Raw genomic sequence first — 18,867 nt, 5'->3', positions numbered from 1 at the left:
CCCGGGTTTTCCCCTATCTTTCCCGGAGAATAAAATGCCAGCAGGTACCAATTCCAAGTGCGCGAGCCCTCCGTGCAGGCGGCGAAGCAGCAGAGAAACACACACATACACACACTCTTTCAAATACAGAACAGGCTCGAGGTATTCCGTAGAAGCTGTGAAGCCACAGAGCTCCAAAAAGAATGATACCGTTTTTTAAAAATGAATAAGACAAACACAATGGTATCGGATGAAACAAACAAAAAGAATGGTAAATGACTAAAATAAAAAAAAATGAAAGAAATCGAGATGAAGTCAAATAAAAGTTCTCATGGGTTGCCGTTGAACCCTCTCGGTAGCAGAGAATAGCTGCGCCTCAAATCCTGCAGGTCCGGATTAAAATGCTGTGCGCGAACCGCGGGATTGCTTCGAAGCTGCGCTGGTCTGGACTGCAAGTAACCACAAGCGTTTGCGAGACGGAATATTTGGCAGAGCTGGTTTTTCCAGGACTCCGCCTACCCAGCAGCTCATTGGGCAGGTCGCCGACAGTCAATGGAAACGGTCCTGTCAATCAAACAGTCGCTCAGCAACTGGTAGAGCGGCGAAAAGTGGAGCCAAGAGCGAATCAAATAGAACGCAGCGTTTGCTCAACCCAGATTTGAATTACAGGCTCGATGCTTAACCAAAAAAGTGACTGAAGTGACATTTCACTTGTCCCCAGACCTAACAAATGATTTTGAGTGTTAAATTATAATGAATATCTGGCAGTAGCAACTGCTGATGTACTATGCCCTCTACAGCTACATAAAGCAGCCGATTGATGTTCTCACTTAGTTTGATATCTTAAATTGTTACCTGCAAGATTTGATATTCTAAGCGACATAAAAATTAACTTTAAAAAATACATGATCCATGCATTCAAAGCTTAAAAATAATAGAGAATAATGTAAGAATAAATGTTCTTATTTTAAATGAAGCCGACTATTGCGTATTGCTTTCATGGTCCATAATGCTGGACGTGTTTTTCGACGGACAACAGCGCAGACTAGCGGACAGAAAAAATGCAACATCATTTAGCGAGAAGAATTCTTAGAAATGTAACATCTTGTGAGAAATATTGATCAACAAGAAAAATAAATAAATTTGTGAATTTCAATACTTCGAGGGGTAGTTCTCAAATACATAAGGTAAACAGTTTCTCTGAACCAATTAAAGTGATGCAAATTCGAGTAATAAATAATCGCACTTTGAATGAACCAAAGGCAAGGGTGACTGCTCAAGCCTACTACATACCGTGGTTGTTTTTGTGAATAACAGTAATAACAAGAAGAAGAAGAAGAAGAAGAAGAAACAGCAAGACAGTGTTCTTGAATGGTAACCATTTCACTTTCTCTGCTGTACTCATTCACTCAAATTGCCAGATAGGCAATAATCAGAACCTTGATTCTAAACAAAATGCCAAAAAAAAAAAAAAAACAGAATTGGAGACATGGAACAGTTTATCAAGTAACTAAATTAAAGCGTCAAAAGCTAGAACCTGCGAAGTTTTCGCACTTTCTTATAGCCTAATTCAATCAGAGCTTATTTACGGCCGAAAGCGCCCATCGCGCTGCTTGTTTAACCTATTGCTTCATTAGAAAGGAAGATTCCACATCGGAAAGTTAATGGATGGCCTTGAGATTCTCAATACACAAACACCCAACCGGCGATGAATTCGAGAGTCAAACCCCGACCTCGCACAGAAGGGCGTCCGGCCATTTCATTTGCTCTGGTTCTTTACCTAGTTACGTTGAAGCTACACTGTACCCGTAATTTATAATGGCTTAACTGTGATATATTGTAGACTATATTACAGATTAAACAAAACATATTAATTCAAATCTAAATTAATTTTGATACGACTGAAATGTCAAACGTTACGTTTGGCCTACACCCGTGTCCTAACATAAGTTTTAATACAGCAAACAGATAAATAGGCCTAAATGTAACCTTTCAGTAGCAAAACATTTGTACTCGTTTCAAATAGTTCTTTATCCAAGAAAAAACTAGAGCCGGTTTCAAAAATACTTCCACGGTTCCAGACAAAGCCGCACAACGGGAAGAGTTGACACGACTCCAGAACGGCTCTGCCCGCGGACCTCGGCGGAAACGATGAGTTCCTGAGTCGCTTCAAAAATATCTCCATTACCTTGCTACAACGAAACAGCTTCAAACCTGCCAAAATAAGTCCTGTAGGCAGAGTCTACCCAACCGTAAACAAGAAATGGTCAGCAAAAAGGCAACTATAAAAATGTGCTTAATTAAAACCGCAAACTTTTACAACACAAAAAGACATTGTAAACAGCTGTTAAATTACGGCATTTTGTCACATATCCTGACAGTCTACATGAATATCTTTAGTATTTCTAATTGTTAAATACAGCTAATATACGTAGGCTATATTAAAAAAGTTTCAACAAAGAAAGCCATGGGGCCTGTGACATGATTTTGGAAAAAAAAAATCAGTGTGTGAGTAACATATTTTCTCATTGCAAACTTACAGCTATCCAGCTGTGTGATACAGCCGTTAGGAATATTTGTTATTAAATTGCGCTCACTGTTTTTCATCTACTTTCTTGTATTTAATTTCAAGAAGTGTACTGTATCGGCAAGTTATCTTTACTGCACTGTCAAAAAATGCATTAACTAACTGAGGAGTTAATAAGATTTATTAGTAGCTTGCCGATACGTTTAGCAATGATTAAGTTTAATATACATTATTTCTACTACTGATAGATCAAACTGTGAGCTCATTTCTCACAGCTATACTGTATTAATTTTTTTAAATCAATCAATAAAGAAATAGATAAAAAGGGAGAACTAGGAACAATCAGGCTACAAAAAGTAAAAGTTAAAGATAAACGCTCTTTTTTTTTTAATGATAAATGAATGAAAGCGTGATTGTTATCTACGAGTACATTACTAAACTTTTTTTTTTTTTTCCAGTTAAAGTTCATTGCAGTTTCAGATGATTATCGCTTGGAGAACTGATCAGTCAGTGTCAAGTATTTTAAATACTATGGCCATGAGAAATTAAAATGAAATTTCTTCCCAAATGATCGCTATGTCAGTCCCTTCAATAACCCGTGCTCCCATGGACTCCCCCGCCTTCTCTAAATGAAAGAAAAACAGTGCTCCCTTTTCACCTTATCGCCACCCTGATGAACCTAACAAACTTTCAACACTTGAAAGAAGTTGTAGACAGCAGGTCGCGCGCAACTGGAGTCCAACTGATGTTTATTCAGTTGCGTGTTCGCGTTATCAGAATGAAAAGACATCTCACGGTCCACGGGTGTCAGAGACCCTATTGGGATCAAAAAATTGTCAAAATGCGGTTCGCACTCTAGGGGGAAAAAGAAGAAAAAAAAAACCTGAACATCATCTCCCTCATTGAGACTGTCACATGCACAAACAAAACACACAAAAGACTCCTTGGTCAAACTTAACGCATCATTTCTTGGCAGATACGCCGTGTTGACATGTTACAATGGTGTTGCACAAACGTTCTCACTTTGGTTCGAACTTGACATTTGCAGGAAGGTAAACAACGCTAAAACTTCACCGTGCCTAAGGCCACGCGGGGAAATGCTCATTACTCACTCGCGCTTTGGGCCATCGCGCATAAGCTTGTGCTTAGACTTCATACCAACAGACACTCACCATTGCAACAGAAGACCCCGAGGTTGCACGACCTCCAAGCTTCATCTTTCAGCCTGTAGCCTGCGTGCTAACACACCGGGTAATCAGTGTTGTATTGTTAACGTGACAGTGATTAATATGCACAGGCTACATTATACGGGGTTGTCAAAGATTCGCACGTCTGTGCTAATAGAGATATAGCCAACATTTCCATTTAAAGCCCCGGTGACCGCTACAGCTTTGACAGAAATAAAAAGGGAATGATCAAGGACTGTGACGGTGAAGCGCATTTCCGATCAAAAGATCAATTAATCTGCCCGGCCGTCTGGGACTAAAAGCATATGAAGCACGCGGAGCTGTGTAATATAACACTTCGAATCCAGTTATACGTTGACAGCTGTGATTAAGTTGGTACGGCTTGAACCCCAGTAAACATTCTCTTATAGTTAATGGTCGAATACACAAGGCGAACTTTCGAATTGTTGGCAATGAGCTAAATGGCCATTAATGGAAAAAGAGAGAGATAAAAAAAAAAAGACTAAGGGAACTAAATGGAGATTTGCATCGCTACCGATAAATAACTGTTGCATTCATTTTTATCAACTTTAAAAGTTTCCGTCTACTGTAGCTACTCGTCGTTTTTCACATTGATTTAAGAAGAAAAAATCAGTTAAGCTAAAACATGAATCTTAAAATCTTCTTGTTTGAAACCTGTTTAGAGGCAAGTTCCAGCTTTAACTTGGCAAAAAAAATAAATAAAAAAGACAGAGAGAGAGAACGGAAAAGGACGTCAGAATTGAATTTGGTTTCTCGGTTTAAGGTCTCCTCTCATGAAAATGAACACAGGGGTGTACGGAATAGATATAATCAGTTGAAGCACGTTAATGCGCGTGAGAGAGAGAAAGACTATTACTCTTACCAAGTTAGTAAGACGTGACATGGAACAGTTCTGTTCCGCAGTAAAGAAAGAAAAAAAACGAGCCAGCGAGGTTTCGCATTCAAAGGATTTATTCGTGAACGGCTCAGTCTCGCTTTACAAAGCAGGAAGAACTTCCTACAAGACAATTACACCTGCTAACGCACGCACACTCCCAATACCACATGCAGACACAAACACATACATACACTCACTCTTTTTCTCTCTCTCTCTCTCTCTCTCTCTCTCTCCCCCACACACACACTCACTCTCTCACATACACACACACACACACACACACTTGCATGCACATACTTCCCCTGACCAATCTTACCTGCAAATCGGACATCCTGTAATGCACTGTATCAGAACACATCAACAATTCAAAATCTCAAAATTACACCCAGATTTCGTTCTAACAGAGAATCACTGTCCGCTCATCAAAAAAGATGGAAAAAAGACATGTGTAATATGGTGTTCTTTATAACTCTGGATTTCTCGCGTCTCAAACCCCCCGTAGATGATTTTAGAGAACATTTTAAAAAAAAGCAGAGTGATGTGGGAGTTTCAGAGCTCATCTTGGTTGGTCTGTACTATCCACAACATAGATGCTCTCTCTCTCTCACACACACACACACTCACACACACACACACACACACACACACACACACACGTACGTGCGTATATGACCAGAAGACTTGAGAAAGAAGAGTGTTTGCTGTAGGAAAGCAATTATCTGTGCTTATCTGAATGGATGACTCTTACAGTTTGACAACCCAGGTGAGCTCTGAAACACTTTACATAAGCCTGATGCATTTCACTTATCCACACACACGCACGCGCACACACACACACACACACGCATCTCTTTACACTGATGTGAGCCATTCTAGTTTCCCTTCCTCATACCTTTACTTTAAAAGAAAAAAAAAAGTGGATCACTCTAAGACTGGAGTGGTGGAGTTTTTTTTGTCTTTGTTTGGCAAGGGGGGTGGGGGGGGGTGGTGTCTTGAAACATTCCTATACCAACTGTGTTTTGAAACATAAAAACGAATAAAAGTGAAAATTCAGTCCATCTGTTTGGCCGAGAGAGAGAGAGAGGAGGACAAGCAGGAGCAGTGGGGAGCAGAGAGGAGCGCGGTCCTAGCAGTGTGGACGTCCTTCTCTTTCTCCACTGGCTTTAGATGATGGCAGGTGGCCTTACGGGATCCAAAGAGGGTTGCGAGGGGCAAGGGACTGGCGTCTCCGAAACCTCCCGAGGATAAACTTCAACATGAAGCACATGTCCAGAGAGGAGAGCGAGAGGGGGGGACGAGGAGAGACAAGGAAGGGTAATAACCAAAAAGAGACAGAGGGTAGGGAGGGGAGGAAAAAAGCGATCACTCGGCAGCTTTGAGAGAGAAGGAGAGGCGAGGTCGGGACTTGCCCTTTCCCAAAATAATCTTCTGTTCTTCTTTTTGCTGCCTCTGCCTTTCCTGCTCCAGCTTCAATCGCTCCTCATGGATCTTACGCTGCTCCTCCACAATGCGCAACTGATCCTCCGCCTGGAACGCAGTTCACACACGCACACACACACACAGAGTTACACATGAATGTGGGCAAATAACAACCAGGTTGTAGGATAAACACTGAAGCCACTGTGAGAACCGCTGGCTTTTCGGGCATACGCGGAAAGACCTTCGCAGCCTCCCCGGGTCAGACCAGGACAAAGCTGCCACTGCCAAGCGGCCACAAAGTTACAGACATCGGCGGGCAGTGACTTTTTTTTTTTTTTCTTAAAACTTGGTTAATGCCAACCCTGCCCAAAATCAAATAAACAAAGCTACTAACAAACCGCGAAAGTGAGCACAGATGCTGGTCTGACAAAACAAAGGCTAGAGCGTCTCAGCTTCAGTCAAAGACAATGGGCCTGATGACTATCGTTGCTATACACTTCATGTTATGGTGGGCTGCCCGGTCTTTGTTTGTTGTTGTTTCACCATGTTTATAAATTCGACTATTTCTACAAAGTCAAATATTTCAACTGTGGTTGAAGTGACATTTCTTCCCCGTTACATTTAAGGATGACTCTTGTTTTAATGTGGTCGTTAAAACAAAACAAAAGAAAAAAAAAACCCCCACAATGTTAATCAACTGTTCTCTGTGGTTACTCTTGCTGTGGTAATGAGATAAACCGATTGGTTGTTTTACAAACTGCACAGAAAGACTGAACATTTCAAATTAAAGTAAAGATTTTGTATACTCAGATTATTTTTAACTACAGTAATTTTAGACGGCTATTCTTCTGACTAAAAAGGAATATATTTCTTAGTTAATTTCTCTTTAGCGAAAATTCCACATTTTCTCTCCTTAACTTTTAATTCTGGTTCCTAAAAAGTCGGAATACTTACCAGTTTAGCTTGAGCCTCAGCGATTTTGCGATTGTTTTCTTCCAGAATTTTCTCCAGCTCCTCTCTTTTGGATTTTTCTTCTTCCTAAAGGGGTGACACGGTGACGTGTTAGAACAAGACGAGGCGATCAATCCGAAAAAATAAATAAACAAAAAGACCCTTCACACACCCACACACACACAACCTCTTAAACCTCCCTTACACAGACGCAAAGTCAGCCACATACATCAATTACATTATGCCCCACCTTTTATTATTACTATTATTTTTTTTTTTATCACCTCATACTCTCTCTCTCACACATTACAAACGTCCTGTGCAACTTCTGTTTTTCCTCCATAAACTAGAGCAATAAACACACACATAAAAAAAAAAAAAAACAGCCACCCCTTCTTTGTCCTTCAGGTTTTAATAACGACCAGACCCTCCCATTGGAAAAAAAAAAAAACAAAACACAAAAGAAAAACAAAAAAAACAAAATTCATTCATACCTATAAACCCCTAATACTAATACAGTCATATTCGTACATTCATACTTCTTATGCATACAAAAACTGCACACATAGAACAAGCATATTAAACACACACGGCTAATAAATTTCATTCTTTTGTGAAAACAAAAGAAACAAATAAACAAACAAACAAAAAAATCCAATCATCTTTTCATCTATTCTATCAGCATCCACCATTTAAAGCAAAAGGAAAAAAAAAAGAGAGAAAGAGAGAGAGAGAGTGAGAGAGGGAAAAAAAACAATTAGAAAGAAAAAAGAAAAAGAAAAAAAAAAAAAAAACAAAAACAAAGGATAGATTGAATAGTAATGGCTCACCAATGCGTGTATACCTACGCCTTTTTCCTTTGACTGTGTTCTGTATCTACACAACTGCTGATTAATGGGGGGGGGGTGAGTATTTACTGTCTGGTCCCGTGTGTAATCCATCCTGGACAGCGCTGCACTTCCCCTTTAAACAGTGCTCTGAGACGCTAGCACGGGCTAGCACTCTTTACACAGCATACAACATAGTAGCATAACACAGTCCAGTAAGTGTGTTTGTGATGGTGGAAAATGGACGTTTTGGGAACAACTGGCGTACTATTATGGAGGAGGGAAATAAGATCTTGGGACTGTAAGCTATTTCATTTATCAAATTCACATCTTTTTTTTTTTTTCTTTTTCTTTTTTTTTTTTTTGGGGTTCGATGCATTGGCACAACTGTGTGTGAATTCAGTCGTGCACAGTGCGTAGAAATGGATGTGTGCGAATCGTATGTTTAAATGTTGAGGTGTGCGAGTGTGAGAGGAGAGTGTGTGTGTGTTACGTGTGTGTGTGTGTGTGTGCATACCAGCACTCCTGGGGAAAAGCAGGTCATGAGGACATAGATACAACATTTCAAACATGTCACTTGTGAGGATAAACAAAACATCATTAAAGAATGAAATAAAAAAAAATATATATGTGTTTATTTATATATATATATACTGTGGTGAGGAGACAGGAGAGAGATCGGATAACTGTAGACCTTGAAAAACGGATGACAGATGACAGGGTTATTAAAAAAAATGAAAAAATTAGAAAATGATATAAAACGATGAGGGATTACATCGAGACAAAAAGAGAGCGTGTGTAAAATGCGGTCATTTTCGTTTGCCAAAAAGGTGAGAGTTCAAAAAGGTGAAAAACAGAGATGAAAAAGCACAATGTTTTACAGGATGTGTTTGTTGGGAATTCTCTTGATCCTGCCAAGACAAAGTCTAAATGGGAAAGAGTCCACATATCTAACCTGTTTACTGCTGGGTCACTGGACAACCGTGTGTGTGTGTGTGTGTGTGTGTGTGTGTGAGAGAGAGATATGTGCGTGTGCGTGTGCCGGCTGGGAGGGGAGTAGGCTGTTGATGTCTGTTCATATTCCATTATGACTGTACAATAATTAGACTTTAAGGGGGGGAAAAGTGGCTGAAAAAGCTCTGCTTGCAGGCCAAGGTCACAATAAGCTAATATTTCTCAGTGACTCGGAATAAAAAACCCCAAACAAATAAGCAAAACTAAAGAAAAAAAAAAGTATTCAAGGCCTCCTGTAAGAAGGGGGGGGGGTGCTTAGGTACTTGAAGAATAGCCAAACAATACCAGATCACACTGATATCACAGTGGGCTTTGAGCAAGTAAAAAGAGTGTTTGTCTGTGGTATGAAAACGTGCGCTGGATATTGTAAGGCATTAAATGAAAGAAAGGAAAAAAAAAAAGAGTAACAAAAAGCTGACATAACACTGAGTACCGAGCGTCCATTTTGTGAATAGCTTTCTTTTATTGAGGACAAATACAAGGTTTCAACACTGATGAGAGCAGAGTGATAAAAAAGTGATAAAGAAATGGAATGGGGAGAAGGAGGGTGGGGTGGGGGTTGGGGGGGGGGGGGGTAAGAAAAACATTCGTTATGACGCGGCTGTGGCAAAACTTTCACTCTGGCCTTGTGAAAAAGCCCTTAAGGAGAGGAGAAAAGTGAAGCCTGTGTCACGTATATGCATTACACCTACACACACGCGCACACACACACACCCCCCCTCAGAACAGCCAAACGGCGAATACGCCAACACAGTTTTGTGTTCATGGATTCATCCATGAATGTCATTGCTTAATAATTCATTAGAAATGGTATCTAGTCCACTCACAGGTCTACAGGTTTTAGCAGTTGAGTGACATCTGGTGCTACTTCTAAATGCTCTTTTACTGTCACAGGTAAAAGCCTTTTCCCCAAACAACCTAACGTGCTGCTTGTGGAGTCGATTTCTCTCTAGCAAAGCTGTCTCTCTCTCTCTCCTACCCACTGTACCTCGCTCCCTTTTTTTTCTCCCTCTCTCTCTCCTCCTCCCTGAGCGGAAGCTGTGCCACAGCCGGCTGTGTTCCGGTACGTTCCAAACGACCGAGTGTTACCTCTCTAGCCTTCTGGGCGTTGAGCTCTGCCTGCCTCTGTCTCTCCAGCTCCTCCAGCAACTGAGCCTCCATGATCCGTTTGGCCTCCTCTACCCTGCGCAGCACCTCCCGCTCAATCTCATCCCTCCTCTTCTCCAGCTCCTCCTCCACCCTGCGAGCCACCAGCTCCTCCACCCTACGCGCCGTCTCCTCCTCAATCAGCCGCTCCTCGATTTCCTGCTGACGACTAGAAAGAGAGAGAGAGAGAGAGAGAGAGAGAGAGAAAGAGAGAGGAGGAGAGGAAAGGAGAGACAGAAACAGAGAGACAGTTAAAAAAAGAGGAGTCATAAATCTCCGCAACTTAAGTGAAACACTAGCACTAGAACCTTTGCTTGCGTTGTGTGTCATACAGTATGGGTGTGTGTGCATGTGTGCGCGCGTGTGTTCTTTAGTGGGTACACGAGAGAATGAATGCACAACTCAAATGCACGCCACTTCAGAACATGTGAATTGACATGTATCATGTCCTTATTCAAATAAAATAACAAAAAACAAGTTCATCTGGGTTTTTCCTATACTGCATTGCTTATGAATGAGCCATGAGGCCTGTGACACACTGATCTGAGTTGACCTGAGAGACGGTGAAGTACCTACACCACCATTACAAGGGAAAACCTGGTTACTCCCACTACGCATATGAGGAGGGGGTTTTGTCATTTAAAACCCTGGCATACAACAAATTCAATTTACGCTTAAAAACCATCAACAGGATGAGGGCAGAAGGCCTGTCGCATTGCCTCTGGTCCAACTCAGAGAGAAACTGTTGAAACACCCTTTGAATATTGCTCCTGGCCAAAAACAAGAACACACAAAAGTCACTGTCTCCTGATTTAATTTCTGTTGGTCGCCTGAACGCGGAACCTGAAACCACCTTCTCTAGTGTCCTCCTCTTGCAGTTTTATTGGCGAGGCAGGGACGGGGTAGGAGTCAAAGGGCAACGTCCTGAGGTCAACTGTTAAAAGCTCACCCTACTGCAACTGCTGGAGAATGGTCAGATGGTAATCTCGTCTACCCTAAAGCCATGGGGGTACCCCCCCCCTCCTTTTTTTTTTTATTCCTCTCTTTCCTGTTGACTCTCTTAAAAATCCTGAATGTGGTATCAGTACCATATCAACATACCCTATCAGTGTCAGAGAGGACCAAACATATGTGACAACTCAGACAGAACACACATCTGAGAAATAATGTAACCCGTTTTAAGGCGTATGCTTGATAAAAATACAAAGGATAATTTTGTATTTGGAGAAACAATCGAAGCGTTCATTTAAATAAAAAAAAAGGAAAGAAAAAAGAAAAAAATTGCATTACTCCATAGGCATCAGCTTTATAAATTTGCGGGTGAATATTTTAATGGGAGATGTGATGTACGGTATATGAGGACGTTAGACAGATTGTATCTGGGGAAGGTCACAGCTTGGTTTTAGTGCCCATTAAACGTACAAGTAGCGCGGCGTAGACATCTATGCATGAGTGTAATATGCGGGAAAAAATAGGTGACGTCAACCAACCAGAAAGTGCGTCAGTTGGCAAAAAAATAAAACATTTGAACGACTGCTACCACACAAGTGGTCAGCTTGCAAAGCAGGTAATGGTGACCTACCTGGCCACTGGCCCTTGGAATTTAGCTCAACTAGCTACACGAAGCTAACTGCCAGCAACTTGAGTGAACGTTACATGTCAGCTCCGTCTTGCACAACTAAACAGCGTATAACTCGCTACAAAATTTGCATGCTTACAAACTAAGCCTGATGTGCTACCAGTGCGCACACACACACACACGCGGAGATATATATATATATAAATACACACACGTACATCTTCCTCTGCCGTTCCATTTCTGCCTTTTTCTCCTCTTCCTCCTTCTTCTGTTTCTCGTCAACGGCGCCCCGTTTGCTGAGTGTACGGCCAAAGATGTCTATTCTCTCGGGCGGCGAGCTAGCTCTTTCCCGGTCCCTCTCTCTACGGGACGACGTGGTGTTTGACCGGGAACGAGACCGCGAATCTCGTCTGCGACTCCTCTTGGGCTCCCGGGATTTAGATCGTTTCTTGCTCCTTTCTCTGTCCCTTGACCGGGACCGGCTTCGTTTTTTACTGTGTTTGCTGCTTTTAGAATGTTTGGAACGAGACGAACTGCGGCTCCTCGACCGCCCCATGATTATCTCGATGCCAACCAAACTTCTCTCTAAATTTCTACGCTAGATAAAAACGTTTTTAATTTTAAGACGTTTTCCCCGAATATTTGCGATGTCGAATCAACGTGAAACGTTACAGCACAGCTCTGTATCAATACTTAACCAACATAAAGTGGTTGTTTTCATAACTGATCAAGTTGTAGGATCCAGTCAAGATGGCGACAGACGATAGCTGAATTCTCCCATAATTCAAAGCGTTCGACATTACTCGGTTGTTTTCGGACTGTTATGGTCATGACCTACTGTGACAGTACCATCGCCCAATGTCAGAAGAAGAAGAAGAGGATGATGGTGATGATTTAGTTCCAAGAGTGGAACACACATTTGTTACTGATTTTGAGTGTATTTATCAGTGTATGAATATAGTTGGTCCGAGGTAAGCAGATAAAGCAGGATAGAACGCAGGTTGGATTACCACTCAGTTCAAAACATGATGTACATGTATTTATCCAAAGGGTTCGAAATTCACATATAATTAATAACGTGATGAAGAACTTTTCATCTGATTTAAAATCTGGTACCTGCACCTTTGTGATAACTATGTTCACAATTAAATATCAAATTTATTTCATCATGGTTCACTCTGTGATCATTTTTCACTTGTTTATTGTTTCACCTGTTTATTGTAAACAGACATTTTGTTTACAACTTATCTCTTTAACATGCTATACAAAGTTGTGTTCTGTTATTTCTCGGGGAAGACTGGGTGTAGAATGCCAAATACTTCCTTCAAATGATCTAAGAAAAAGATCGCATTTCTCTACTGAAGAACGTTTGTGAACACCAACTTGGTATCCAAACTGGTACCTGCAACAAAGTTTGTTGTTGTTGTGTGTTTATTTGTTTGTTTGACTTAATCCATGTTCTTAGGGAGCATTTGAGCTAAATTACCATCAATACTGAAACCCGAGTTACTTGTATATCAAACACAAAAGACGCTAAAATCTTTTTTTTTTTTCCCTTCTGAATGGTTTCCATAGATCTATTCATAGCTATTTGAAAATATCTTTCTACAGAAATACCATCCCTCCCCGGAACCTTCTCTCACTTTTTGTCCTTGCTCTTACCAGCAAACCTTTTTATGGAACACACATGTCGCTGATTGTGTTTTTAGCCCAGAAACACTGTGCTCATTTCCAAGATAAGACTGACACGACATATTTTTAGTACCCTCTCAGAGCCTGGCTTACAGAAACAGAATACGACTGTAGAATGATGCAACAAATGTATGCCTCAGAGTGTAATTCTGCCCTGCTTAAACTCACTGAGTTCCTTGTCACGTTCACTTATCTGACTAACTGGGCTCCAAAAGTATACACCAGGGTACTATTTTTATACCGTTTTTAATACGCTGCTTTTTATGTACTATTTTTAAAACACTTATCACTAAGAGGATCAGTATATCAGTTATACAACACTTTGCCAAATTGGATCAAAAAGGAAAAATTATTAACTTTTTTGTCTGTTTGTCACGGATAAACATTTCTGAAAGCAGGGAGAGAGAGAGAGAGAGAGAGAGAGAGAGAGAGAGACAGGGAGAGAAAGAGATTTTGAATGGCATTCATGGTTCACTCTTGTGATTCCTCCCCTAAGAGCTAGAAAGACCTGCACTGTCAACTTTCATATATGAGATAGAAGTGAAGGCTGGTACACACACACACACACACTCTCACAGACACTCTCTCATACACACACACACACACACACATACACAAACACACACAATCCATGACAGGGACTGCGGAGAAAGTTATGCTTCAGCAGTGCAAATAAACAAGACTCCCGGAGAGAAGAGAGAAAGACAGAGAGAGAGAGAAAGGGAGAGAGAAAGCGAATCCTCCAGTGTAACCTCACTTCTCTGAGAGAGTGACTGTCTTTTGACTGTGTCATAATCTTCCATGAACCCTGCTGCTGGAGAGAGCTATAGGGACAGAGAGACCAAGCGGCTGTATATATATGAATAATGTGCTATCATAATGTGTGCCTTACATCAAAGCAAGGCTCCAGGACAGTCTTTTTTTTTTTTAATATTTATTTACTTCTTTTTGGTTGACAAGGGAAGCACGAGAATACATGAATTTGTTTGTTTGTTTGTTTGTTTGTCTCTGTCTGTTTATGTATGTATGTGTGTATGTATGTACGTATGTATGTATGTACAGTATGTATGTATTTGCTTTTGTTATTTTGTTAGAATTAATTTGTGTTACTTAGTTAGTCAATTAGTTAGTTAGTTAGTTAGCTGTTTGTTTGTTTGTTCACAAAAGGCCCATAGCTGACAACATGCAGGAGGTGACCACAGTGACCAAGATGTTTTTGGTTTTGAAACAACATGAAGCCTCACGTTTCCATGCTAGATTGATCATCTGTAAGACGTTGCCACAGAAGGACAAGAGTTCCCCATAAGGACGTTTTAAAAGAATTCACGTCAGGATTTTGTCACAGAGGAAAGCCAAACCACTCACATGGCCTCTCAGCAACTCCTGTCATTGTCCTGAGGAGACCAGATGGGTTGTAATTCTGTGACCAGACAGCACGGTGAGTGATACATTTTTTAAATGAACAGTTTTCCAACCCAGCACCTCATTGAACAATATCAAAGTGGAAGAGCACAACAAAAGCTGAGGTTTCCTGGTGCGAGAAACTGGATTTCCTCCCATTACAAAAAAAAAGAAAGAAAAAAGAAACTGAAGCCAGAATGTCACCGGAATCTTGAGCTGAATGTTTCACGTTATTGTCGCCCATGTAGTATTTTCACCGACTGATTTCCTCACGTCTTTTCAGATGACTAGCTGACTGTTTCAACTCTACTTTTTCCTTTCTCTCTCCTTTTTTTTTTCTCCCTCTCCCTCTCACTCTCTCTCTTTCTCTCTCTCTCTTTCTCTTTCTCTCTTTTTCAGCATTGAATGCCTGCTCAAGTTAATGAAAAGTCTCTCCACTCTTTTACTCGTTTGATCAAAGATGGTCTTCCCCCTTTTCCCCTCCGGTCATCCCTCCAGTCTGTTGAGTGTGGCCCCTCAGCTCCTCTCTCTTTCAGGGGGACGGGAGAGCACTTAACAAACACAGGATCCTGGAGCTTTATCACATTGTCATGTTGATGTCTGAGAGGCCCAGTGCACAAAGGCCTATTGAGAGGAGGAGAAAGAGAGAGAGGGAGAGTGAGTGAGAGAGCGAGAGAGAGAGAGAGAGAGAGAGAGAGAGAGAGGGAGTGAGTGAGAGAGCGAGAGAGAGAGAGAGAGAGAGAGAGAGAAGGAGAAAGACAGACCTGAGAGTAAGCTGCAGTCTCAGTAGGAGTTTCTTTCACCTACTCAGGCTGTGTGCGCGCGTGTGTGTGTGTGTGTGTGTCTGTGGTGTGTGTGATGAGAAGCTCTACCACGCAGCTGATATGTGTTGCCATGTCAGTGTTTGTTACTGTACTTGTCCTCCACGTTCACTCTCTTTTACTTCCACGGTCCTGCAGCGGGACTTTCACTCTCCCTCTGACAGACTTCACCTGAGCAAAAAAACCACTGCTCATTGCTTCGCTCATCACTATCCCCCCAGACAAGACGTCTGTCTGTATCAAAACACACACATGGATGCCATTCATAACTACTATTATCAAATCACTTGGAACTTCACCTCATCTTTCATACTGAAAAATGAGAATGAAATAAGAATAATCAAATCTCTATGTCAGAAGAGATGAAAGATAGGAATATATGTGGAGTATGGAGTATGGAGTATCTTTCCCTATTTAGAAAAAGGCTGTGTGTGTGTGTGTGTGTCAGTGTGTGTGTGTCAGTGTATGTCTATATGTGTCAGTGTGTGTGTGTGTGTGTGTGTGTGTCAGTGTGCCTGCAGATTGGCTTTCAGAGCAAGTGGATGCACGGACGGGTGACCATAGCGGGCTGAATGTCAGGGGTCAAAGGTCAGTTTTGATGTACTGAATGTGAAAGGTGATCGGACGCCGGCTCCTCTTTCTTTTGTTTCTTCAGCAGGTCTCTCTCTTTTTCTCTTTTCTCCCTCACGTCCTTCTGTTCCTTTCTTTTCTTTCACTCATACGAAGAGCCTCCCTGGAGAGTCCACACACGCTGAGGCAAACACACGCACGCACGCACGCACTCACTCACACACACACACACACACACACACACACACACACACACACACACACAGGAATGATAAAGTATGAGCATAAAGGAGAGAGAGAAAATGTAATTGGGAGAATTTCATTCATTTCACTGTATAGCACTAACAGAGAGACAGGGAAGAAGAGAGAGTTTTCCCACTTGAAAGACTTTTGCTTCACTGTCCTCCAGCAAGTCTAGAGGAGAGAAAGGAGTTTGGCTCTCCTTTCCCTCATCTTTCCCCACCTCCTCTCTCTTTTTGGGGACCTCCACAGTGTTCCTTGAGAAAGATGAGAGAGGCAGTTAGCCGTTAGTGCAGTGGGACAGGTCTGTGTGAGCATGTGTGTGTGTGTGTTTGTGTGTGTGTGTGTGTGTGTCTGTGTGTGTGTGTGTGGGGGGGCAAAATGAGGTAGAAGCCTGAGAAACTACCCAGAGGAAAAGGGACACATCCATCACATTTCCAGACTCCTTCTCTTTCTTTCACTCCCTCTCTTTTTCCTGTCTCCGTTGTTCTCCCTCCCCTACCTGAGAGTGTTCTCCACTCAAACAATGGCCATTTCCTGACACACACACACACACACACACAGTCACTCTGACCATCTGAGTAATCATCTCACACGCAGACTGTACGAATGTGTGTGTCTGTGAGCAACAGTTTTTGGCAGTGGGAAAATGCTACGGCTGTACCCATCATGGGCAGTACGACTTCCATCATCTTTTTGTTGTGTGTGTTTGTGTGTGTGTGTGTGCGTGTGTGTATGTGTGTGTGAAAGAGAGAGAGAGAGAGAGAGTATGCACTTATGCTCACATTTGTATGTTCATGTCATCAGCCAAAATACATATTATTTTATTATTCATACCACATATAATCTAGTGCTACATAATTATGATATATTTAATGTGTGTGTGTATATATATATATATGTGTGTGTGTGTGTGTGTGTGTGTGTGTGTGTGTGTGTGTGTATATAAATTTTTAAATGTGTATATATGCTGTATGTATATATGTATATATGTATATGGACTAAAAATGGCATAGACAAAGCACAACGCATAGTACTTATGTCTTCTTATCACAGTTAAGAGATGAAGTAGTCGAGTGTAGTTCACTCTCAGTGGTAGCTTAGAGGAGGAAACAGTAAGATTTGATTTGGACTTCTCCTCAAACCCTGGGTGTGGGTTGTCCTGTTACACAATGTAAGTTTGAACAACTGCCCGCTCTGCTCTCTCTCTCTCTCTCTCTCTCATTCTCTTTTTCTCTCCCTTTCTCTGTCACTCTGCAGGGAGTAAGTGTTGTCTGACAGGCTTCTGAAGGCCCCCTTGCTTCCCCCAGGTAACCCCCCCCCCCCCAGGTCCTTACAGTCTTCTTCAAAGCCCCCCAGGATTGACTGATGCCCTGAGACACAAAAAGTTCTGATTGATTCATCATATCCATCATCCCCAAATGTCCACTCCCCAGCATGATTTCAACAGCCCCCCCCCCCCCCCCCCCCCACTCTCTGTGTTTGTCTGTGTGTGTGTCTGTCTGTGTGTGTGGTGTGTGTGTGTGTTAAGATGTCACTGCTGCTAAACAGCCTTTTGTTTTCTCCCCTCATCCATCTACCTAATATTAAAGGTCTGATAGTGCTCAGACATGTGTGTGTGTGTGTGTGTGTGTGTGTGTGTGTGTGTGCGTGCGTGTGTGTGTGTGTGCGTGCGTGCGTGCGTGTGTGTGTGTGTGCGCGTGTGGGTATGTGCACGCGCGCGCGTGTGTGTAATTTCCTCGCTCGTCATGTCCTGGTATCACAGAGAGGCTGTGGAGGTTAACAGATGGACAGATGGGGGCAGTGGCTGATATCAGCCCAATCACAGATATCCTTGCCCCGCTTTAGCCAAACCTGATAGTGAGTGTACGGAGGCCGAAAAAATTGAGTCGTCCCTTATCACATTCTAAAAAAGCAGCATTAATACCCTGGCAACTGAAACCAGCTGCTACAGATAAGACCAAACCAAAGACCTGGACACAGTGATTGTATATTTCATTATAGACTGAGGCCTAACCCTATCTTGTTTAAGATTTAAGACTAATTGTATCATTTTATAGATCTGAAGCTAATCGGATTACATTTAAGATTTGTCTCTGATAAAACAGGAAAAAGTTTAGAATTAGGGGTTTTTTTGTAACCTGTTGGATCATGTTGTATGGATGTGAATTTAAGATCTGTAGACTAATACTACAGATGAGATGGATCAGATGCTGGTCTCCTAGCATGCATTTGTGTGTGTGTGTGTGTGTGTGTGTGTGTGTTTGTGTGTGTGTGTGTGTGTGTGTGTGTGTGTGTGTGCATGCAAGGGTTTCGTGTATTACCGTCTTTTCCCAGAACCCAAAATGAAACAATGAAACACATGCTCACACACACACACACACATACAAAGACTGATCAAAGTCAAATTTAAAGTGGATCATAATAGAATATTAATTTGCCTTAATTAGTTTGGAGTTGACATGTTACCCTCAATTGGTTTTGTTAAGATGCTTGAAGCGTACATGCTCTCTAGAGAAACCTTTGCCACTCTTCCTAATTAAGATAATCAGAAATCCCATATGGCTTAGAGAGAGAAAACCAACTCTACAAAATCATTTTTATCACACATAAATG

General features: G+C 41.7%; 1 protein-coding gene across 2 annotated transcripts; it reads right to left on the bottom strand.

The window, feature by feature from the left end:
• Positions 1-5,536: 5,536 nt before the first annotated feature.
• arglu1a (arginine and glutamate rich 1a) lies at positions 5,537-12,278 on the bottom strand. Of its 2 annotated transcripts, XM_030785898.1 has the most exons (4): positions 11,746-12,278; positions 9,892-10,117; positions 6,965-7,048; positions 5,537-6,118 (listed from the first exon to the last, which is right to left on the bottom strand). In XM_030785898.1, the coding sequence occupies exons 1-4, from the start codon at positions 12,081-12,083 to the stop codon at positions 5,954-5,956; spliced, it is 813 nt and encodes a 270-aa protein (XP_030641758.1). In that variant the 5' UTR covers positions 12,084-12,278; the 3' UTR covers positions 5,537-5,953. The 2 variants fall into 2 exon arrangements, with proteins under 2 accessions (XP_030641758.1, XP_030641759.1); XM_030785899.1 differs by lacking the exons at positions 5,537-6,118; positions 6,965-7,048 and having other exon boundaries at positions 9,764-10,117; positions 11,740-12,278.
• Positions 12,279-18,867: the final 6,589 nt, after the last annotated feature.

Source organism: Chanos chanos, chromosome 10 (genome assembly GCF_902362185.1).
Source record: "Chanos chanos chromosome 10, fChaCha1.1, whole genome shotgun sequence".
Lineage (NCBI taxonomy): Eukaryota > Metazoa > Chordata > Actinopteri > Gonorynchiformes > Chanidae > Chanos > Chanos chanos.
Note: the sequence above shows the minus strand (reverse complement) of the source record. Positions and strands in the feature narration are given on the sequence as shown.

Excerpts from the sequence above, each read along its gene's own strand:
- arglu1a (XM_030785898.1), bottom strand. The coding sequence starts at position 12,083 with ATGGGGCGGTCGAGGAGCCGCAGTTCGTCTCGTTCCAAACATTCTAAA. Across the intron at positions 7,049-9,891 it reads ACGCCCAGAAGGCTAGAGAG|GAAGAAGAAAAATCCAAAAG; the intron begins GTAACACTCGGT and ends TCACCCCTTTAG. Across the intron at positions 6,119-6,964 it reads CTGAGGCTCAAGCTAAACTG|GCGGAGGATCAGTTGCGCAT; the intron begins GTAAGTATTCCG and ends ACTGCGTTCCAG.